Source organism: Amblyraja radiata, chromosome 16 (assembly GCF_010909765.2).
Source record: "Amblyraja radiata isolate CabotCenter1 chromosome 16, sAmbRad1.1.pri, whole genome shotgun sequence".
Classification (NCBI taxonomy): domain Eukaryota; kingdom Metazoa; phylum Chordata; class Chondrichthyes; order Rajiformes; family Rajidae; genus Amblyraja; species Amblyraja radiata.
This window is the reverse complement of record NC_045971.1, coordinates 6,716,402-6,737,163: the sequence shown is the minus strand read 5'-3', so window position 1 is coordinate 6,737,163 and position 20,762 is coordinate 6,716,402. Positions and strand designations below refer to the sequence as shown.

Below are 20,762 nucleotides of genomic sequence, written 5' to 3'. Positions count from 1 at the left end.
CTGAGTTGGATGATCAGCCATGATCATATTGAATGGCGGTGCAGGCTCGAAGGGCCGAATGGCCTACTCCTGCACCTAATTTCTATGTTTCTATGTTTCACCCCATCTCCCCACATGAAGAGTTAATGAAGTAAAGACTGCAGGTCTGAAGTAACAGGAAACGCTGGACATTGGAGACCAGCTACAAGCAGAGATTGGACAAACCTGGATTGTTTTATCTCAATCACTTTGAGGATGAGGGGAGACCAGGTAGAAGTATATATATATTATGAGGGAAGGGAGAACCTTTTTTACCCAGTGTGGAAATGTCAAAGGCTAGATGGTAGAACTATAAGGTGAGAGGCGCAACGTTTAAAGGAGTTGTGGGGGCCTGGAACACGCTGCTGGGGGTGGAGGCAGATACGACAGTAGCATTAGAGGCTTTGAGATAGGCACGTGGGTATGGAGGGATATGGATCACGTGCAGGCAGACGAGATCAGTTTAACTTAGCATCATGTTCGGCACAGACATTATGGGCCGAAGAGCCTGTACCTGTGCTATACTGTTCTATGGTCTGAAGTAGGGTTCCGACCTGAAACATCATATATTCCTTTTCTCCAGAGGTGATGCCTGTCCCGCTGAGTTACTGCAGCATTTTGTGTCTATCTTTGGTGTAAAGCAGCAACTGCAGTTCCTTCCTACACTCTATGTTCTACTTATGGGGCAGCGTAGAGTAAAAGAGGCAGCTCTGAGCAGCGACGCCACAGTGACTGATAACCGGGGATGGGAGGGGTGAAAGAAGTGAACACGCCCATACCCAGTGTAGCATCAGTCTGAAGAAGGGTTTCGGCCCGAAACGTTGCCTATTTCCTTCGCTCCATAGATGCTGCTGTACCCGCTGAGTTTCTCCAGCATTTTTGCATACCCAGTGTGAATCATTTGCAAAGAGTAGAACTCATTCAAAGCTGTTTTTTGGGTTTTATTACACAATAATATTTGCTCGCCTGTTTAGTGACACAGTAGGAGCAGTATTACAATACTCAATAGGGATTCTACAAAAACAGATCCTTGAAAACCAGCTAAAATCAGATCTCCCCTCTAAAAGACTACACTCGATGATTAAATGCGAGTCAGACAGAAGAGCTGCAATGTATGAAAACTAGGAAAGTGATACTAATACTGTAGTTTCCATGCTCTGTGTTTCTCTTCCACAAATACCTCAGACACAAACATATCCCCACCCTCCCTCCCCATCCTGTTTAAAAATTACTATTGAACACAATTAGTCGTACTCCAATAACACATGAACTGTCAAAATCAATACCAGGTGTGTGAGAACAATGGATGGCTGAGACAGCTAGCTGAAGGAATCTCCTCCATGGCCCCCGCCTACAGTACGTGGATTATATCAGATGCTGCCCCCACTCCTCCCGTGAAAAAGTCAAATACAAACAACTACTCGCGCCCCCCCCCCCCCCCCTTGCGTGGCTTCCGTTCAGAGCAGACTATGGCAACCCTGCAGAGAGCAGAGGGGCACTCCCTTTAGCTTGACCTGTGACTGTTACTGGCTTGGCTGAGCGGTAGTGGGCAAGGCAAGTTTCTCCAGCTTCCACGGGGGACAGAATGCCCTCTCGTCATTGTCTACTGACACTGGGCTCAGCTGCCCCAGGGAGGGAGACACACACACACACACACCAATAAACCCACGCTGTGTTTATTGCCTATACTCCTCCCGGGCAGGCTGGACATTGAACTAAAGAGGACGAGGAGGTGGTTTTGTCAATCGTTGACGATGCAACGGTTTCGCGGGATGGAATGAGAAGCTGCTGTCGTTGAGGGCAGCGGCCAGCATCGTGCGTGTGTGTATATCCAGCTCTGTACCTGTTCTGGTGTCGCTTCCCTCTGCCCGCTCTGTGCCACGTTTGGTGCCCAGCCTCGGCATTTCCCAGCTCACTGGTGGAGACGCAGTACCGCAGCATCACCTACATTCACAACCCGCCCCTAACCTAACCATAACGAGTAGAGAACACTGGAGAGGCAGAGATCAACACGTGGGACTGGGGGCCCAGAGGTAAAATTCCAATTGAGCCAAATACCATAAAACACTGACTCACTCACCTTGCCCGTTCACACAGTCGCAGAGCGAGGCACATGCCCAGGCACTGACAAGCAGAAGCCCATTGACTGCAGAGAATGAGTGAAGCAAGTCGCAGAGAGCAGTGTGTGGCTGTGGTACTGTTGTATATTGGTGCTGGAAACGGACATTAAATAATACTCGGACTAACAAGCTACTTTATTTCAGGACGCAACCTAGAGTCTCTCCTGCGCATGCGTACCATTGCGCGAGACATCAAATATGTTAATTATATTTCATGCATACACTCCTCCCCTTTAACTTGGAGGCAAGTAACACCATTTCTATTTCATGGTTTATGCTCTTTACCTAAAATGTAATTGATTAATACACTGTTGCAAAATTGTAGTATTAAAGTCATCTTACAATACATCCTCATAACCGTAATAATCATATCTAAACTTAACACTTATAATTGTTTCCATTCCACCCATTTTCCTTAAACCAAATACATTACACCTTGCTTTATGTGTTATCATTTTCCATTCCCTTATGTGTAAATTGTGAACTCTTTCTAATCACTCTAGCACTGCCTGTATCTCTGCCTCTTCCTTTTTTTAAATATTCTAACCTTAGTTTGAAGATTTCTTCCTGTTCAAGTTCAAGTGCAAGTGAGTTTATTGTCATGTGTCCCTGTATAGGACAATGAAATTCTTGCTTTGCTTAAGCACACAGAAAATAGTAGGCATTTACTACAAAACAGATAAATGTGTCCATATACCATGATATAAATATATACACACATGAATAAATAAACTGGTAGTGCAAATAACAGGAAGTGGTTGCTAATAATCAGAGTTTTGTCCGAGCCAGGTTTAATAGCCTGATGGCTGAGGGGAAGTAGCTATTCCTGAACCTGGTTGTTGCAGTCTTCAGGCTCCTGTACCTTCTACCTGAAGGTTCTTGGGGTGGAGAGGGGTGATAGCGGTATAAAGGGGAGGGTAGTGTCTTGTGTTCTGTGTCTTGTGTCTACTGTTTGTGGGTAAGTGTGTCTGTTTAGTGTTCAGCCATGAGCGAATGGCGGTGCGGGCTCGACGGACCTGGTGGTCTACTCTCGCACCTACTTTCTATGTTTCTATGTTTCTATGTAGCAGGGAGATGAGTGTGTGGCCAGGATGGTGTGGGTCTTTGATGATACTGCCAGCCTTTTTGAGGCAGCGACTGCGATAAATCCCCTCGATGGAAGGAAGGTCAGAGCCGATGATGGACTGGGCAGTGTTTACTACTTTTTGTAGTCTTTTCCTCTCCAGGGCGCTCAAATTTCCGAACCAAGCCACGATGCAACCGGTCAGCATGCTCTCGACTGTGCACCTGTAGAAGTTAGAGAGAGTCTTCCTTGACAATCCGACTCTCCGTAATCTTCTCAGGAAGTAGAGGCGCTGATGAGCTTTTTTGATAATTGCGTTAGTGTTCTCGGACTAGGAAAGATCTTCAGAGATGTGCACCCCCAGGAATTTGAAGTTCTTGACCCTTTCAACCATCGACCCGTTGATATAAATGGGGCTGTGGGTCCCCCTCCTACTCCTTCCAAAGTCCACAATCAGTTCCTTGGATTTGCTGGTGTTCAGGGCCAGGTTATTGCGCTGGCACCATATGGACAGTTGCTCGATCTCTCTTCTGTACTCTGACTCATCCCCATCAGTGATACGCCCCACAATAGTGGTGTCGTCAGCGAACTTGATGATGGAGTTCGCACTGTGGTTCGCTACGCAGTCATGGGTATAGAGTGAGTACAGCAGGGGGCTGAGCACGCAGCCTTGAGGTGCTCCCGTGCTGATTGTTATTGAGGCTGACACATTTCCACCAATACGAACAGACTGTGGTCTGTGGACGAGGAAGTCGAGGATCCAGTTGCAGAGGGATGCGCAGAGACCCAGTTCTGCGAGTTTGGTAACCAGTTTGGAGAGGATGATTGTGTTAAATGCCGAGCTGTAATCAATGAATAACAGCCTGACATATGAGTTTTTGTTGTCCAAGTGGTCCAGTGCGGAGTGGAGGGCCAGCGAGATCGCATCCACCGTTGATCTGTTGTGGCGGTACGCGAACTGCAGTGGGTCCAGGTTTTTGTCGATGTAGGAGTTGATTTGCTCCATGATCAACCTCTCAAAGCACTTCATCACCACCGGTGTTAGTGCCACTGGTCGATAGTCATTGAGGCAGGTCACCTTACTCTTCTTGGGCATCGGTATAATTGATGCCCTTTTAAAGCAGGTGGGGACCTCAGACCTCAGAAGTGAGAGGTTGAAAATGTCCGTAAAAACTCCCGCCAGTTGGTCCGCACAGGTTTTTAGAACACGGCCGGGTATACCATCAGGTCCAGGTGCTTTTCGGGGGTTCACCCCTCTGAAGGATTTCCTGACATCGGCCTCTGTGACTGAGACTGAAATGCCATCACAGCGAATGGGGGATCGGGAAGGCACATCAGTATTCTCCCTGTCAAAGCGTGCGTAAAACGCATTGAGCATGATATTTTGCTAAAGTTAACGTTTCATGTTCTGCTTTGTTTTCCTCTGTTTATGTTCATTATTTGTAGGTGGCATGGCTACAGGTTTTCGTTTTGCTAGCAGCTTCCTCTGTCGCTCAATTTCCTCACGCTGTGTATTTATCCGCTCTTGTTGTTTAATAAGATTCTGCAATGCATAACCATCTGTTCATTGCTCAGTGAAGGAGGCTCCATGCCGGACTGTAGTGAAGTGACCTAGTCGCAATCGGCCCTGCATACTTTTGTCTCAACTGGCAAGCCTCTCTTGTTTAGACTTTTCTATTAGCAGCTTTTTACTCATTGGCACACATTTATTTAACTGTTCTTTGTATCGTTTAAGCATTTTCTGTTGTTCATCTATTAGTCTTCTTAAGTCACATCTCTGGTTCTTCATCAAGAAGTAGGATCTATATTGTCTTTGCAATACAGCAGTGGCTTTGATATGCGCTCTGTATAGTTTTCTTGCTTCATAAGCACGGTAGTGAAACTGCACTACAATTGCTGTATATTTCAGTCTGAGGAAGTCTTTCCTATACCAAATCATACGGAGTACGGACTGAACTTTTACAGTAGCCCTCTTTTGCTTAACCCACTGCCTAACCACCATACGCTTGTCGGCAGACTGAATGGTAATGGTTGCATACCTCATTGACTGATATTGCACAAACTGGGATTGCCCTATTTTGCATGCTTTGTACCATCCCTGGATTGAAATGACTGCTTGTCGCAAAGCTCTGTAGTGTACCCTTGATCGGTACCCACGGAATGAAGCTTGCAGAGTGACTATAGCCACCTTTTGAATCAAGAAATGTTTGCTTGTAATGCATATCATTAAGACTGAATAAATATGGCGTGCTGCCTTGGTTTTTTCAACCAATTCTCTGGCTTTGACCCCGCGGTAGAAGGCCTGAATACAAACCACTGCTTTTCTCAAACTATTATAATGTCTCACGTGGGCATCTGTCATCTGGCAAGCCTGGTATCATTGCTGTACAGCAGTGGCGGACCCGTGTAGTTTCTTGAAATACTGACGGTTTATGCATTTGATAATAAGTCTGTATGACCGTGGCAGATTTGTGCATGCGCCGCAAATGCTTTCGAACAACCATTCCTCGGTAGGCAGTCTGAAGCAGCACAACGCTGCTGCCTACCTTCACGTAAGTTTTGCGATCAGTTTCCATTTGAAGGTGTGCCCTATAATGGGTTTGTACTATTATAGCTGCCAATCTCATTGCCCTGTATGGATGGTATACTCTGTGCATTCTAAATGCTGCTTGTATTACCGTTGCTGCCTTCTGTTTGTCCCGGATCTCTCTCCATACCTTCATACCCCCGAAGGCAGCTTGAATAGTTAGGGTTGCCCTCTGGATCGTACATGTGCCCTGTACTGCTGTTGGTAAGCTCTAACAGCGTCACACTGGCTTTTGGTGTGACCTGTTCCCGAGCACCTGAAGCACCTACTATCTCTGACTTTACACATCGCTGGCTCATGGCTGCCGCCACATCTCCAGCACCCCTTGGAGTAGTGAATCTTGTCTCTGGATGCCCTTGAGGGACTCCATGCCTTCTTTAGTTCAGGCTCCTTGTCTCTGGATGTTCTTGAGGGACTCCATGCCTTCTTTAGTTCAGGCTCCTTGTCTCTGGATGCTCTTGGAGGTTTTGGCGAGAAATAAGCAATTAATGCCTCCTTACATTCCTCGTACGTTTTTCTCGTGGGCTTTGCTGGCCGCAGCAATGCACGTGAGGTGTGATAACCCTTGCTTCCTAAGCCTGTAATGAGCCATGCTCTCTTCTCCTCTGCAGTGATATCATTGAAAATGAACCTAGCCTCTAAGACTTCGGTCCATTCCTCAAAATTATACCCAGAATCTAACTGGGCACATTTCCTACAATTGGAGTAGCTATGCTACATTGTTGCTATTCAGGTACACTACGTTCTGTCCTCTCATTGTGTTCTCTGCACTGGACTTAATTATTTTACACACTAAGGTTATCCAGCCCAATGACTATTACTAATTCTTATAATAATAGATTCATACTATTAAACCAACATTTAATGTTAATAGCAGACTAGAACATGTTAAGCAATATACCTGCTATGCACACATATTTACTTAAATCATTGATAACAGTGACCAATACATTAAATTCGTACAGTCTGGGACTTCTCGGCGACCTCTTGGGCTGTCCTTATGGGCTGGCTTTACTGGCTTCACGGGCTGGCTTCTGCTGCTTTGCTGGCCTGCTAGCTTGCTGGCTTCACGGCTGGGGGCTGGCTGTGCTCGCGGCCGGGGCTGACTTGTGTTTCGCGGCCGGGCTAGCTGTGCTCGCGGCCGAGCTGGCTTCCTCGAGGCTCGGCTTCGTCGTCCGTGGGCTGCACGGTACTGGAACTCCCGGCGTCGGTGGCAGCTGCTGGGCCTGGCCATGGGCTGCACGGCACTGGAAAGCGTTCCAGGTAAGCTGACACCGTCGCTGTCCTGCTAGTTAGGCTTCTAGCTTCCAGCTGCGCTCTTCGGTGACACTTACTGTCCCGCGCGTTTCCTTGAGCTCTTGCTTCCCGTTCCGACTTTCCTTTCTTTGGTGCCAATTCAAATCAATTTGGCGCCAAATCTTTTTGCTTGGTACCGTTCCAATTTGTAGTGCCAAATACAAACTCTTTTTTCTTTTTTCTTGGCCGTGCTTGTTCTTTTCTTCTCTGTTCTTTGATCCTCGTCGCCAATTGTTGTATATTGGTGCTGGAAACGGACTTTAAATAATACTCGGACGCGGGAGTAAACTAACAAGCTACTTTATTTCAGGATGCCACCTAGAGTCTCTCCTGCGCATGCGTACCATTGCGCGAGACATCAAATATGTTAATTATATTTCATGCATAACACTCCGCCCCCTTTAACTTGGAGGCAGGTAACACAATTTCTATTTCATACACAACAGGCACCGACTGGCTCCAGTAACAGATGAAGGCCGTTAGCAGCCTGGGATTGTAACTACAGAATGAAGCCCTAACCCACTGTCTGTGCTTCTGCCTCCTCATTACCAAGTAAACAGCGCGGGCCCACCAGAAGCAAACTTTCACCAGAACGGAAACACCACTGCAGGATGGAGTGTTGGCCACCAAGCCTCCTACAGGTTGGTTGGAACAGCAATCGGTCCTGTGATCAGGCATTCATCAACTCACAGTGGAGAGTACCAGGGTGTTGCAGTGAGGAGGTGGTAGAGCAGTGGCTGGACACGCACACACATCGTAACACCCTCCCTCCCAGGCCCAGCCACACAATGAAAACAGTGCACTAAAAGAGGCTGTGAATTAAATCAGCACCTGCAGACTCCTTTTGCCTTCACGGGCTCAAACCCGATGCTATAAGCCAAGGCAACTAATCTACAACTCATTGGCTTCTACAATTAGTTGTTACCCCCAAAAACATGGGGAAAAATAAAACAGTGAAATTAAAAATGTCATGCTGGATTTGAAACACAACCTGCCCGGCCCCTGGCAGTCAGAGGCAATAAACCAGGTCCGAGAGGAGTTGAGAGAAGTATCACCCGGAGAACTTTACATCTGTACAACTGAAAACCATGTCTGCAAATGTCAGGATTATTTTCTCGTCGTGTAAAGTAGTAAATGGGAGGTGTGTGAGCCCCTCTGCTCCGTTACTTCTCCTCTACCTTGGTTGGATTGGAGTGCCACGTTAGACGCTCCTTGTAAAACGACTTGACCACCTGCGGGCACTTGACGTTGGCCTCCTTTGCCGGCACCAAGTCTGCCTCGTCCGAGTTTTTCCTGCACGGGGCAACAGAGGCCGCCGTTAGCAATTAGGCTGTGGGCCAGCATCAAAAATGTGTCTAGAATTTAACTTTTGTGACCCATGTCTTGGAACTACATGAAATTTTTCACAGATTTAGATAAAATATAATTGAGAAGGAAGTCATAACTCATCAGTACCAAAAGTTGCACATTAATTAATTAAACGAATTAGAAAATGAGATCGACAAAGTAAGTGCCATCTAGTGTCCAATGCCCAGATTACACCGTGGGGAGCCTAATTCCTTGGTGTGGTATATTTAAACCATATATATAGTAACGGCATTTTGTTTGGACCTCAAGGGGTCCAAATGACAATAAATTGAATTGAATTGAATTGAATTGAATTGAATTGAATATGACTGTAATCATATATAATTATATTGTATAAAAATAATATAATGAGATTGCCGCAGAGATCCGGCTCCTGAACCAGCCTAATGGGTGAGGGCAGTTCCTCTGGGTTCCGCCGTTTACTGAACCCCACTGACTGCCAGTGTGCAGAGTGGGGGTCACAGCCACAGTGGGACTGGGGGAAGGCTAAGGCATCTTCCACTGACAGGAAAATGCTTAACCCTAATCCTAACTAGCCCCCCCTTCCAGGGCTGCCCACGGCTGGAGCTGGAGCCGCAATGGGACCGGCTGCGGGCACCGTACGTGTGGCCCCACAGCGCGTCCACCTCGGCCAGCATGCCCTCCTGGATTATCATGGTGATGATGGTGGGGAGCAGCACTGCCCTGAACGCAGCCCGGGCTGCCTTCAGCACCGCCATAGCGGCGGCTCCATCAGTCCGCACGCTCGCGGCAACACCGGCCTACCGACAGCCCGACCGACCACTCGCAGCACCCACCGGCCATCAGACCACTCGCAGCACCACCGGCCGCCCGAACACTCTCACCACCCACCGGCGGCCCGGCACAACGCTCACCACCCACCAGCGGCCTGACAGCTCGACCGATCCTCCACAGCATCCATCGGCCTACCGACTAGCCCGACTGACCCACTGAACTACTGACTGACTGACCGACTGAATACCCGACTGACCCTAACCCTAATCGTAGGTCTACATTTTTTATTTAACAGTTCACATCATAACTTTATAAAGATAAATCAATTGAAAAACAAAATCATCAGCAAGGTTAGCATCACTTTTATTGCTTGGAAACCTTGTTATTGTTTTGATGTTATGAGTAGGCAGCCAGGGTCCTCGATACCTAGCAACCATAAAACAAAGCGCGGGATTGGTCAAATTTTGTCCGACCTCAATGTCAAACGTGCATTGATTGGACAATTACTACTCGGAAAATTGGAGCTTCTTCTCATATTTTTGGTCTTGACGAGTTTCAGGTATGATTTATATAATATTTTTACACAATATGTTAAACATTCAGGTAGTTCCGTGAGTTGGGCCACAAACTTGAACGAAAAAGCTCCTCGGCCCACAGCTTAAATCCCCTCTTCAACAACGACCGCAAAGAACTGCAGCTGCTGGCAACTGGAGCAAAACACAAAGTGCTGGAGGAACTCTGGGTTGTCAGTAAGCGTCACATGGAGGGTATGGACAGGTGATGGTTCTGGTCGGGACCCTTCAGACCTTGGGTGTATGGAATGAGCTGCTGCATGGAGGAGGTAGTTGAAGCAGGGACTATCACAACGTTTAAGAAACATTTGGACAGGTACATGGATCGGACAGGTTTAGAGGGATATGGGCGGACAGGTGGAACTGGTGTAGACAGGGGATGTTGGCCGGTGTGGGCAAGTTGCGTCGAGGGCACTGTTTCCACGCTGTGTGAATCTAGTCAGGAGTCCAGAGTGTTTTATTGTCAAATGTCCCAAAGAGAATATACCAGGCAGATGGGATCAGTTTAACTTGGCATCTTGTTGGCCACAGACATTTTGGGCTGAAGGGCCAGTTCCAGAGCTGTTGTGTGTTCCATCATCGATGGCCACCCAGGTGTGTGATGGGGAGGGCGACATGGATAATTCAAGAGCTGGAGGAGTGAATGGTGAAGAGCCTTGGTGCTGGTCTGATATCCCTCCGTCATGCTCGGTCAGTGCTTCAAAAATTTAAACAGAATCCTATATCTCCTGGAATTTGAAGGTATTTCCTGAAATTTTCAAAAATGTTTCCTGCGTGCTATTATGGTTTTTTTTAGCGGCACACGTTAAGAACACAAAGGAAAACGGCAAAACAAAACTATGTAACAACACCGTATCTGCCTGCTTCTGTTACTCACTTGTACAGTGTGATGCAACTCCCCTCCCCTCCTCTACTCCCTCTTCACCTACGACTGCACACCTGTACATGGTACTAACACCATCATCAAGTATGCAGATGATACAACGGTGATTGGCCTCATCAGCAACAACGATGAGTCGGCCTATAGGGAGGAGGTCCAGCTCCTAGCAGCATGGTGCGCTGACAACAACCTGGCCCTTAACTCCAAGAAGACAAAGGAGCTCATTGTAGACTTCAGGAAGTCTAGGGGCGGCACGCACACCCCCATCCACATCAACGGGACGGAGGTGGAACGTGTTTCCAGCTTCAGGTTCCTGGGGGTCAACATCTCCGATGACCTCTCTTGGACCCACAATACCTCAACTGGTCAAGAAGGCTCACCAGCGTCTCTTCTTCCTGAAGAAGGTCCTTCTGTCTCCTCAGATTCTGGTGAACTTCTACCGCTGCACCATCGAGAGCATCCTTGCCAACTGCATCACAGTATGGTATGGCAACTGCTCTGTCTCCGACCGGAAAGTACTGCAGAGGGTGGTGAAAATTGCCCAACGCATCACCGGTTCCTCGCTCCCCTCCATTGAGTCTGTCCAAAGCAAGCGTTGTCTGCGAAGGGCGCTCAGCATTGCCAAGGACTGCTCTCACCCCAACCATGGACTGTTTACGTTCCTACCATCCGGGAGGCGCTACAGGTCTTTCTGTTGCCGGACCAGCAGGTCCAGGAACAGCTTCTTCCCTGCGGCTGTCACACTACTCAACACTGTACCTCGGTGACTGCCAATCACCCCCCCCCCGACCCCCGGACACTCCTCCCACAGGAAAAACACTATGACTATGCATGTAAATAGATTTATTTATTGAAATCATATTCAATGTCGCTCTTCCAGGGAGATGCTAACTGCATTTCGTTGTCTCTGTACTGTACACTGACAATGACAATAAAGTTGAATCTGAATCTGAATCTGAATGCAAGGCAGCTTTCGTTGCCTCCAACAGCTGTCATTGTCTTCGTTTTTTCAACCTGTTCTCATGTGTCTCTGTCTCTGCTTTCTCTCCTCCTCCCCCCTTCCCTCCCTCCCTCTTTGTACCTCCCTCCCTCTCCCTCCCTCGCTTCCTCCTTCCCACCCTCTCCCTCCCTACCTCTCCCTCCCCCTCCCCACCCCCCTCCCACTTTCTCTTCCTCCCTCCCCCTTGCCAAGCCAACCAGAATTCCGGGTAATTTCCTTCAAAGTGGAAAAACTGTGCTCGGTCACCATCAGGTAGCTTGTTTGTTCAGCATTATCCGCCCCCCAGCCCGCACCACACAGCAAGCTCACTCAATCACTTTATCGCAGCTGGGTTACAGGTACCACAGAGATCGACTGTTATGCTGCAAACTCACCACTTCATGAGGAACATCAGCATCCCCCTTGAATCTGTTGCCCCGATGATACACTCCGGTTCCAGCCCTCGGGCAAACCCTCTCGGCTTCTCCTGCTGTAAGAGAAACAGACGAGAACTCAATGGGCAGGGATGTAGATCAAACAGTATTGCTGATTTGATCCGTGTCTGGTTTTGCTGCTGACTTGATCCATAATCCATCAGGTTTCCACACTACCACCTAGGGCATGTGGGCAGCCATGTTAGTTAGTTCAACTTACGACTCAAAACGCCAACCATTCCTTCTCACCACAGATGCTGCCTGTCCCGCTGAGTTACACCAGCATTTTGTTGCTATCTTTGGTGTAAACCAGCATCTGCAGTTCCTTCCTACACAAGCCAATACATGAGACAGGGTCCCTCCATACTGGCTGCATAGAGCATACAATGTCCAACTTGGAGCCTTGTCTGCAGCTCTGGTCACCAGACTAGGAAAGCTCCCTCAACTTCATCTACACCATCTAAGAATAAGGGGTCGGCCATTTAGGACTGAGATGAGGAAAAACCTTTTCAGCCAGAGAGTTGTGAATCTGTGGAATTCTCTGCCACAGAAGGCAGTGGAGGCCAATTCACTGGATGTATTCAAGAGAGAGTTAGATATCGCTCTTAGGGCTAACGGAATCAAGGGATATGGGGAGAAAGCTGGAACGGGGTACTGAATTTGGATGATCAGCCATATTGAATGGCGATGTTGGCTCAAAGGGCTGAATGGCTTACTCCTGCACCTATTTTCTATGTTTCTATTCCCCTCACCTGCTCCTCCCTCAGGAAAGCTTCCTCTGGGACTGACCACAGGTTGTGTTGGTCACCCGCTGTGGCAGCACCTTCACTGACCTCCTCCCTCTTCTTCTTGTTTTTATTTTCCTCTGTTTCCGTATTAGACACTGCTTTCCGCTTTGGTCCCTCTGTTTTATCCACGCCATCGTGTGCTATTTTCTGGGACTGCAGGAATTCTGCGATGAGGTCGGGGCAGTCCAGGTTTTCCTCCGGCTCCCACGTGTTGTCATCACTGCAAAATAATTCCAGTCACTCAATACCGACACTTGGACCTGAATCATTTAGTTCATCAACAGCAACCGCTGAGCTGTGAGCTACTGGAACAGCTTCCAGTCCAATAACACATGTTGTTGATCCATCCACAGAATAAATGAGCACTCATGACCCAGTGACTTAGCAATTCAATGCACTGCATAGATAGATGTACAGGGCTAAAGATCCAAGAGGAAGAGAAGCATCTCACAATAACCTCTGGTTTGTGCTTCTTCCCACAAGCCATCAGACTCTTGAACACTGCACAACACACTAACCACTACCATCTCTGGAGAAAAAGGATGGGTGACGTTTCAGGTCGGGACACTTCACACTAAAAAGGGGTCCCGGCCCGAAATGGCAATTATCCTTCTTGTTCAGAGATGCTTGTAGTAGCCATTTAGCTTAACTCAGTATGTTATAATTATAACCAGTTACCTTTAAGTTTTATCTGCCTATAATTATGTGGGTGGGATTTATTACGTAGTCAGAGGCATGTTTGCGGCTGAGATTTTCACGCAGATGCACGAGTAGTTGTTAGTTTTAGTTGAAGGAAGCATGGAGGAGAAGGCACAGCTTTAGACCATGCCGGAGTTTGACCATGCACGAGTTTGACCATCCATGGAGTTTGACTATGAGTAAGATTAAAATGTACTTAAACAAGAAGAAGTTTGGATGAATATCTTACTGTTTTTAGTGCAACAATAAAGAAACTATTAATTAAGAGACTGTGTTTTGAAGATTTATCTTTGGACGGCTTTAAATGTCTCGTGGAGAGCTTGCATGCATAACAAAATCTATCTCCTTACCCCTGTCTTCAATCATAGTGGCTAGAGGAAAAAATGCCTTGAATGATGTAATAATCTGCCACTACAATGCTGCCTGACCTGTCGAGTTACTCCAGCACTGTGTGTGCATCTTTGGTGTAAACTAGCATCTTGCAGCTCCTTGTTTCTACTCATTCCTGACCCAGTTTCCACTTGACCAATAACTCTGAATGGAAATTTGTTACACTCGCTGCTTCCTGCTACTGGAAAGATCACTCAGCGTGGAAATAAAGAGCCAAAACCAGGCTGATGTTTGTGAATGTGTAGGCAGGAACGGCAGATGCTGGTTTTAACCGAAGACAGACACAAAAAGCTGGAGTAACTCGTAACAGGCCAAATCACGGGAGAGAAGGAATGGGCGACATTTCGGGTCTGAAGAAATGACCCAAAACATCACCCATTCCTGTCCAGAGATGCTGCCTGTCCCGCTGAGTTACTCCAGCTTTTTGTGCCTATCTGCTGTTTGTGAATACTCACAGCAATAATCCTTTCCATTTGAGCAGGTACTCCACCTTGCCGTTCACTATGCGCCTGTCCAGCACTTTCTCCACCATGTGCTTCTCCTCCTCCGGAACCTCCTCCACTTCCTTCTTGTTCTGCTTTTTCCCCACGGTGTCCAGTCTTAAATTGAGAAGCGAGGTGGAGGCTGTTTAGAAAGAAAAGTTTAACTGCAGTTAAAATTTGGAAACGATCAGAACATTAATCCACAGCTTTCTTTTCAAGGAGAGAATCCTCCAGGTGATGTCTGAAACAAGGTCTCCAGAGATGCTGCCGAACCCACTGAGTTACTCCAGCATTTTGTGCGAATCCTCCAGGATTCTGATCGTTTCATGGCATGATAGGGCACAGACCATGCCCTAGGGAGTTACATGTGTGTACAAATGACACAAGTTCTGATCCTTGGTTTCACATCACAGCAGCCTACGTGCTGTGTGATGTAGTTTAGTTTGGGTTATTATTGTCACGTGTATCGAGGTACAGTGAATAGCTTGTTTGCGTGCTATCCATTCAAATAAAAGACTATACATGATTACTATCAAGCCATCCGCAGTGCACAGCAAAAGGTTAAAGGGTAGAACATTTAGAGCAAAATAAAGTCAGATGAAAGATAGTTCAAAGGTCTGCAATGAGGTAGATGGGAGGTCAGGACCGCCCTCTAGCTGATGGGAAGAAGGTTAAGTTGCTGGATAACAGCTGGGAAGAAACTTCTCCCACCCAAGAATAGTTTGAGACACCTGTGCTTCCCAAACCTTGCCTTTCAATACAATCACATTTAAAAGATATTTTGGACAGGTACTTGGATAGGAAAGGTTTAGAGGGATATGGACCAAATATGGTCAAATGGGACTAGTGTAGATGGGGCATCTTGGTCGGCATGTTTCTGCTTTGTGCTAGACCAAGTGGGACCCGTTGGGCTTGGCGCTCACTTCGCCCAACACCTCCGCTCATTTCACACTAACCAACCTGATCTCCCGGTGGCTCAGCAGTTCAACTCCCACTCCCATTCCGAATCTGACCTTTCTGTCCTGGGCCTCCTCCATTAGTTTACACCCCAGCGGTATGAACATTGAGTTCTCTAATTTCAGCTAGTCCTTGCTTTCTCCCTCCCTCCCCCTTCCCAGCTCTCCCACAAGCTTACTGTCTCCGCCTCTTCCTTTCTTCCCCTCCCCCCAACATCAGTCTAAAGAAGGGTCTCGACCTTAAACGCCGCCTATTCTTTCTCTCCATATTGTTGAGGGTGAGGACCAGCTCAATTAGGCGGAGTTTCTCCAGCATTTTTATCTACCTTGGATTTTTCCAGCATCTGCAGTTTTCTTCAACGTTGTATGTCTAATATTCTTTCTGAACTCGTAAGCTTGTGGTGTGTCACCTGTATACAAATTAACGAGTGCATTTGGGAGTTTCTTCAGAGGAGCAATGTTGACCTTACCCTTCAGGCTGCAAAAGTTGGTTGTTCCTCCTGAGAAGCGGTACGCTCGACACTGAGGGCAAACATTGGTCATTTCACCAACATCAGCAGAAAGATTTCTCTTTGTGAGTCGTGCATTTCGTTGTCTTCTATCTCTGTCTCGCTGTTCATCCAGCCTTCTAGTCTTTTCATCTCCCGTCTCTTCATCCCTTCTCCTTTGTATTCTTTCTCGATGTTCCTCAACACGTTGAGTTGTTTCTTTCCGCGTGTCTTGTGCTCTTCTCTTCTGCTGTCTCTCTCGTTGATCTCTGAGACGTTGAGTTCTTTCTTCCTGTGTCTCTTCAGCCCTTCTCTCCCGCTGTCTCTCTCGTTCATCTCTGAGGCGTTGAGTTCTTTCTTCCTGCGTCTCTTGAGCCCTTCTCTCCTGCTGTCTCTCTCGTTGATCACTGAGACGATGAGTTCTTTCTTCCTGCGTCTCTTGAGCCCTTCTCTTCTGCTGTCTCTCTCGTTGATCTCTGAGACGTTGAGTTCTTTCTTCCTGCATCTCTTGAGTCTTTCTCTCCTGGTATCTCTCTTGTTGATCTCTGAGATGTTGAGTACTTTCTTTCTGCATCTCTTGAGCCCCTCTGCTCCTTGTTGCTTCTTGATTTCTCTTTTTCTCATCCCGTGACCGTCTTGCACCTCTTCCCTCTTGTTGGCATGATTTCAAAAAAAAGCCTAAACACAATCTCAGTTGTCAATGAAGACTGTTCAATTTGTTCAAAATGGAGTCTATCCTGTAGAATGAAATCAATCACAATGAAATTTATTTTTAATATCAGTGGTCAATGAAGACAGATCAATTTGTTTAAAATGGAGTCTTTCCAAATCAACAGCAAATTTTTTTGAAAGCGGTCAAAAATCTGTCAAAATCCGCGGAGTAAATAACCTCTAACTTTTTAAATTATGAAGAAATTAGTACAGGAAAAAAACCGGAACGTTTTTAATGGGGAAAATTTAACATTAGAAATATATTTTTAAATTAAAAAAGCGCTGTCTTTTAAATTAAATGTTATCTTTAAGAATTAGTACAGTTAAGTGAGACACCGGAAAGTCTTTAAAGAACAAAAAATGCAACGTTTTCGAAGTTAAACCAAAACAATGAAGTTCAATCAGACTCTTATCTATAGAGATGTGGAAGTCAGCATTAAGCCTCGTTCATCAAAGTGATATAATGACCGTTTAGGTGAATAGTTTGAGGAATGTTTGAACTATCGGATTAAAACCAACGATCGGAATAAAAGCAACGTTAATCTTTTTAAAATATTATATTAATTTAGTAACATTAAAAAAAACTGCGAGGTCTTTTAAAATAAATGGAATAAAACCAACATCCAAAGAATCAGTGCAAATCAAGTTAAAAATAAAATCAAGAGGAATTTGAAAATAAACGGAATGAAACCAATGTCAATCTATTTAAAATGTTATATTAGGTGGAATCAGGTTAAAAACGGAATTAGTGCAATGGCGAGGTCTTTTAAAAGAAACGGAATAAAAGCAAGGTTAATAAGAATCAGTTAAAACCGCTAGGTGTAACAGAATTAGTGCAAACAAGTCAAAAATCACGAAGTCTTTTAAAAGAAATGGAATGAAAGCAAGGTTAGTCTTTTTTAGACTCTTCACTTCTCCGAGCAGAATGGGGCCTGTATAAAAGCAAGGCTGGGCCGAGCCGAGCGGGGCCTGTATAAAAGCAAGGCTGGGCCGAGCCGAGCGGGGCTGAGAATGCGAATAAAATCAAGGTTAATCTTTTAAAATAAATCTTGTCTTTGAAGATGGGGACAATGAAGAGACGCAGAAGTGGACGTTGAGTCGACCTCGTGCACAAGTGACGGTTGGGAAACTGCTTTTGAAATAAGCCCCTCCCCCTGACGTCACTGGAAGTTGCTGGAATGTTCTGTTTCAATCCACCGTGGGGGTGGGGGTGGCAGTTTGAAGGATGTTACTGGAGATTCTGGTTGTCTTCGGGTAATTTTGGGGGGAAATGAAATAATTTCGGGACATTCCCCGGGATGATTTGGGGAGGGGGGGGAAATAAAGTATATTGACGACCATCCGCGCCTGCGCAGTTGTGGGCGGGAGGCCCGTCAGCCGCGTCACCGTCTCTCCAGCGTGCGTGTGTGTGTGCGCGCGCAGTGGGCCCGGGCGGGATGCGGTCGCCTCGTGTCTGGGTGAGTCAGTGGGGCCCACGCTTGTTTTACATCAGCCAGGGTGTCAAACGGTGTCTGCCCGCCTGCCCGCCCGGTCCATCGCCTCCGTCCGCGGCGTCGGTCAGCCTGGCGCCTATCCGGGGGGGACGGGCGGGAACGGGAACGACCAAAGATACTAGAGGAGCATCCGATCTATCATCTAGCAATACTAGAGGGCCCTCTAGCATCTTTGGGAACGACTGACTCTGAACCCAGTCATGGCAGCGGCCGTGATGCGACACCAGACGCCGGTCCGGCCGAGCCCCTTCCTCTCTCTCGGGGGGGGGGGGGGAGGCAGAGAAAGGGGGGGGGGGAGGAGAAGAGAGGGGGGGGGGAGGGAGAGAGAGAGAGGGGAAGGAGAAAGAGAGGGAGGGAGAGAAGGGGGGGGGGGGGGGAGGAGAAGAGAGGAGGAGGGAGAGAGAGAGGGGAAGGAGAAAGAGAGGGAGGGAGAGAAAGAGAGGGGGGGGGGGAGAAATGGGGGGGGGGGAGGAGAAGAGAGGAGGAGGGAGAGAGAGAGGGGAAGGAGAAAGAGAGGGAGGGAGAGAAAGAGGGAGGGAGAGAGAGGGGGGAGACAGGTTTAGTTTCCCTCAAAGGAAGTGGAGAGGATGTTTCCACTAGTGAGAGTCACAGCCTCGGAATTACAGGACGTTCTTTTAGGAAGGAGGTGAGGAGAAATGTCTTCAGTCAGAGGGTGGTGAATCTGTGGAATTATTTTCCACAGACGGTGGTGGAGACCAAGTTAGTGGACATGTTTAAGGCAGAGATTGATAGATTCTTGATTAGCACGGGTGTCAGAGGTCATGGGGAGAAGGCAGGAGAATGTGGTTTGGATGGAGAGACAGGTCAGCCATGGTTGAATGGCGGAGTAGACTTGATGGGCAGAATGGCCTAAATCGATCAGTTATTACAGTTAGTAGGGGCCGAGCTGCCCACCTCAACGAGCTCCTGTAACAAACAGGCTGACGGAATAACAACCTGTGTGCCACGTTCTTTATCTTTCATCATCGTCTATATCTCTCGTTTCCCATGCCCTTACCAGTCTGAAGAAGGCTGTTGGCCCAGAACATCACGCATTCCTTCTCTCCAGAGATGCTGCCTGTCCCGCTGAGTTACTCCAGCTTTTTGAGTCTATCTTCAGTTTAAACAAGCATCTGCAGTTCCTTCCCACACACCTGTGTGCCAGCAATGTGTGGGACCCCTGTTCCTTCATATCATTGCCTGACCATTACTTTAAACATGCTGCAGCACCTGGAGGCTTCCTAGCTGAAGTGTGGCTGAGAAGTGATTATTAATCAACTGCAGAGTAAGGCAATGTAGACTCAAACCAGCCACCAGTCAGTAAGATCATGGCTGATCTAACTGTGGCCTTTTCCTCTTCCACTTCCCATAGCATAGCACTTGACTTCCTAGTTTCATGCAGAAAGACTCCCTCCTTATATCCTGCTTTACTGCACTTCCAACAAAAGTAGATCATTATATTTCCCCAATAGTCGAGCACTGTGTAGCTGATCAATAGGAATAGGTCTGGGCCACTGAAACTCTTGGGTCACCTGCACTCAAGTGGAAAAGTAGACCTGGTTAGAATGAATCTCTAATCAAAAGTTGTGATGAATGAACGGGGGTAATCAGGCTTGTTGTGGTACGGCAATAAGGGGAGATGTAAGGAGTGAGATTGATCGTCTGAATGAAAGGTGCCAGGACAACCTTGCTCTCAACATTTAGTAAAATCAAGGGACAAGGCAGAGGATTGCATGAACTTGTCTTCATCGATGGGTTTGTGGTCCAATTCCTGGGCGTGCATGATTCTGAAGATCTGTCCTGGGCCCAGCACATTGATGCAATCAGAAAGGAAGACCAACACCTGCCTCTACTCCCTTAGAAGACCGAGGACATTTGGTTTAGTGAATATTTGGTGTGCTTTCTTGTTACAGCTGTACGGTAGAACATAGCGACTGGTTGCAATTTGGCCCGGTTCGGCAACACAAACACCCATCAACGAATGAGATCACAAAAAATGGTGGACACTGCCCAGTCCATCATGGGTACTGACCTACCCCACCGTTGAAGGGATCTACAGGAGGCGCTGCCTATAAAAAGACCCACACCACCCTGGCCAGGCTCTCATCTCACTCCTGCCATCGGAAAGAAGGTACAGGAGCTTGAAAACTAACGTCCAGCTTCTTCCCAACAACCATCAGGCTATTGACCACGAACTTCAACTTCAACTCCGAACTTAGAACTGCTTTGGCTGCACTGGGGCCTGCGGGCTTTGTTTTGCGCTAATATTTATGTATTGAACTTTTTTATTGTTTATTCATTAAATAATCTATTGAGTGGTGTTTACAAACCTGCTGTGCTGCTGTAAGTAAGGATTTCATTGTCCCGTTTTGGTACATATGACAATACAGTAAAACACTGGAAGCCACTATATTGTCCTCTGGACCACTAGTGGGACATGTGCTACTGTGGACCCGGAAGTGCAGACACAAGGAACTGCAGATGCTAGTTCACAAAAAGGCAGAGTGCTGGAGTAACTCAATGGGGCACACAGTATCTGTGGAGAACATGGAGAGGCAACGTTTTAGGTTGCGATTCTTGAGTCAGTTAATCGTCGGGGGAATACATAGTTCTTGATTCCTCAACCTCGAACACAATCTCTGTATATTCACCGATTCTGTGATTTTATAAAATCACCCCTTAAGCCTCCTGTGCTCCAAGGAA

At 47.1% G+C, this 20,762-nt stretch overlaps 1 protein-coding gene and 2 long non-coding RNA genes across 5 annotated transcripts in view; 1 reads left to right on the top strand and 2 right to left on the bottom strand.

Moving 5' to 3' along the window:
• Positions 1-1,004: 1,004 nt before the first annotated feature.
• On the top strand, positions 1,005-8,023 carry LOC116981843. Its single transcript, XR_004414303.1, has 2 exons — positions 1,005-2,212; positions 7,531-8,023. It is a non-coding gene; the product is annotated as an uncharacterized LOC116981843 (long non-coding RNA).
• The window catches only part of LOC116981836 (RNA-binding protein 25-like), a 582,493-nt gene continuing 569,670 nt past the window's right edge, over positions 7,940-20,762 (bottom strand). Inside the window, exons 1-6 of one of the 3 annotated variants that reach the window (XM_033034966.1) lie at positions 16,161-16,447; positions 15,838-16,022; positions 14,385-14,553; positions 12,805-13,060; positions 12,014-12,108; positions 7,940-8,377 (exon numbers count right to left, since the gene is read on the bottom strand). In XM_033034966.1, coding sequence (XP_032890857.1) covers positions 8,248-8,377; positions 12,014-12,108; positions 12,805-13,060; positions 14,385-14,553; positions 15,838-16,022; positions 16,161-16,429 — 1,104 coding nt within the window. In that variant the 5' untranslated portion in view covers positions 16,430-16,447 and the 3' untranslated portion in view covers positions 7,940-8,247. Of the gene's footprint in view, positions 8,378-12,013; positions 12,109-12,804; positions 13,061-14,384; positions 14,554-15,837; positions 16,023-16,160; positions 16,448-20,762 lie in introns of those variants that run through there. The other 2 variants (XM_033034963.1, XM_033034965.1) reach the window with 2 other exon arrangements.
• Positions 16,526-20,762, bottom strand: part of LOC116981842 — a 557,782-nt gene continuing 553,545 nt past the window's right edge. Inside the window, exon 2 of the long non-coding RNA XR_004414302.1 lies at positions 16,526-16,592. This is a non-coding gene — a long non-coding RNA (uncharacterized LOC116981842). The remainder of the gene's footprint in view (positions 16,593-20,762) is intronic.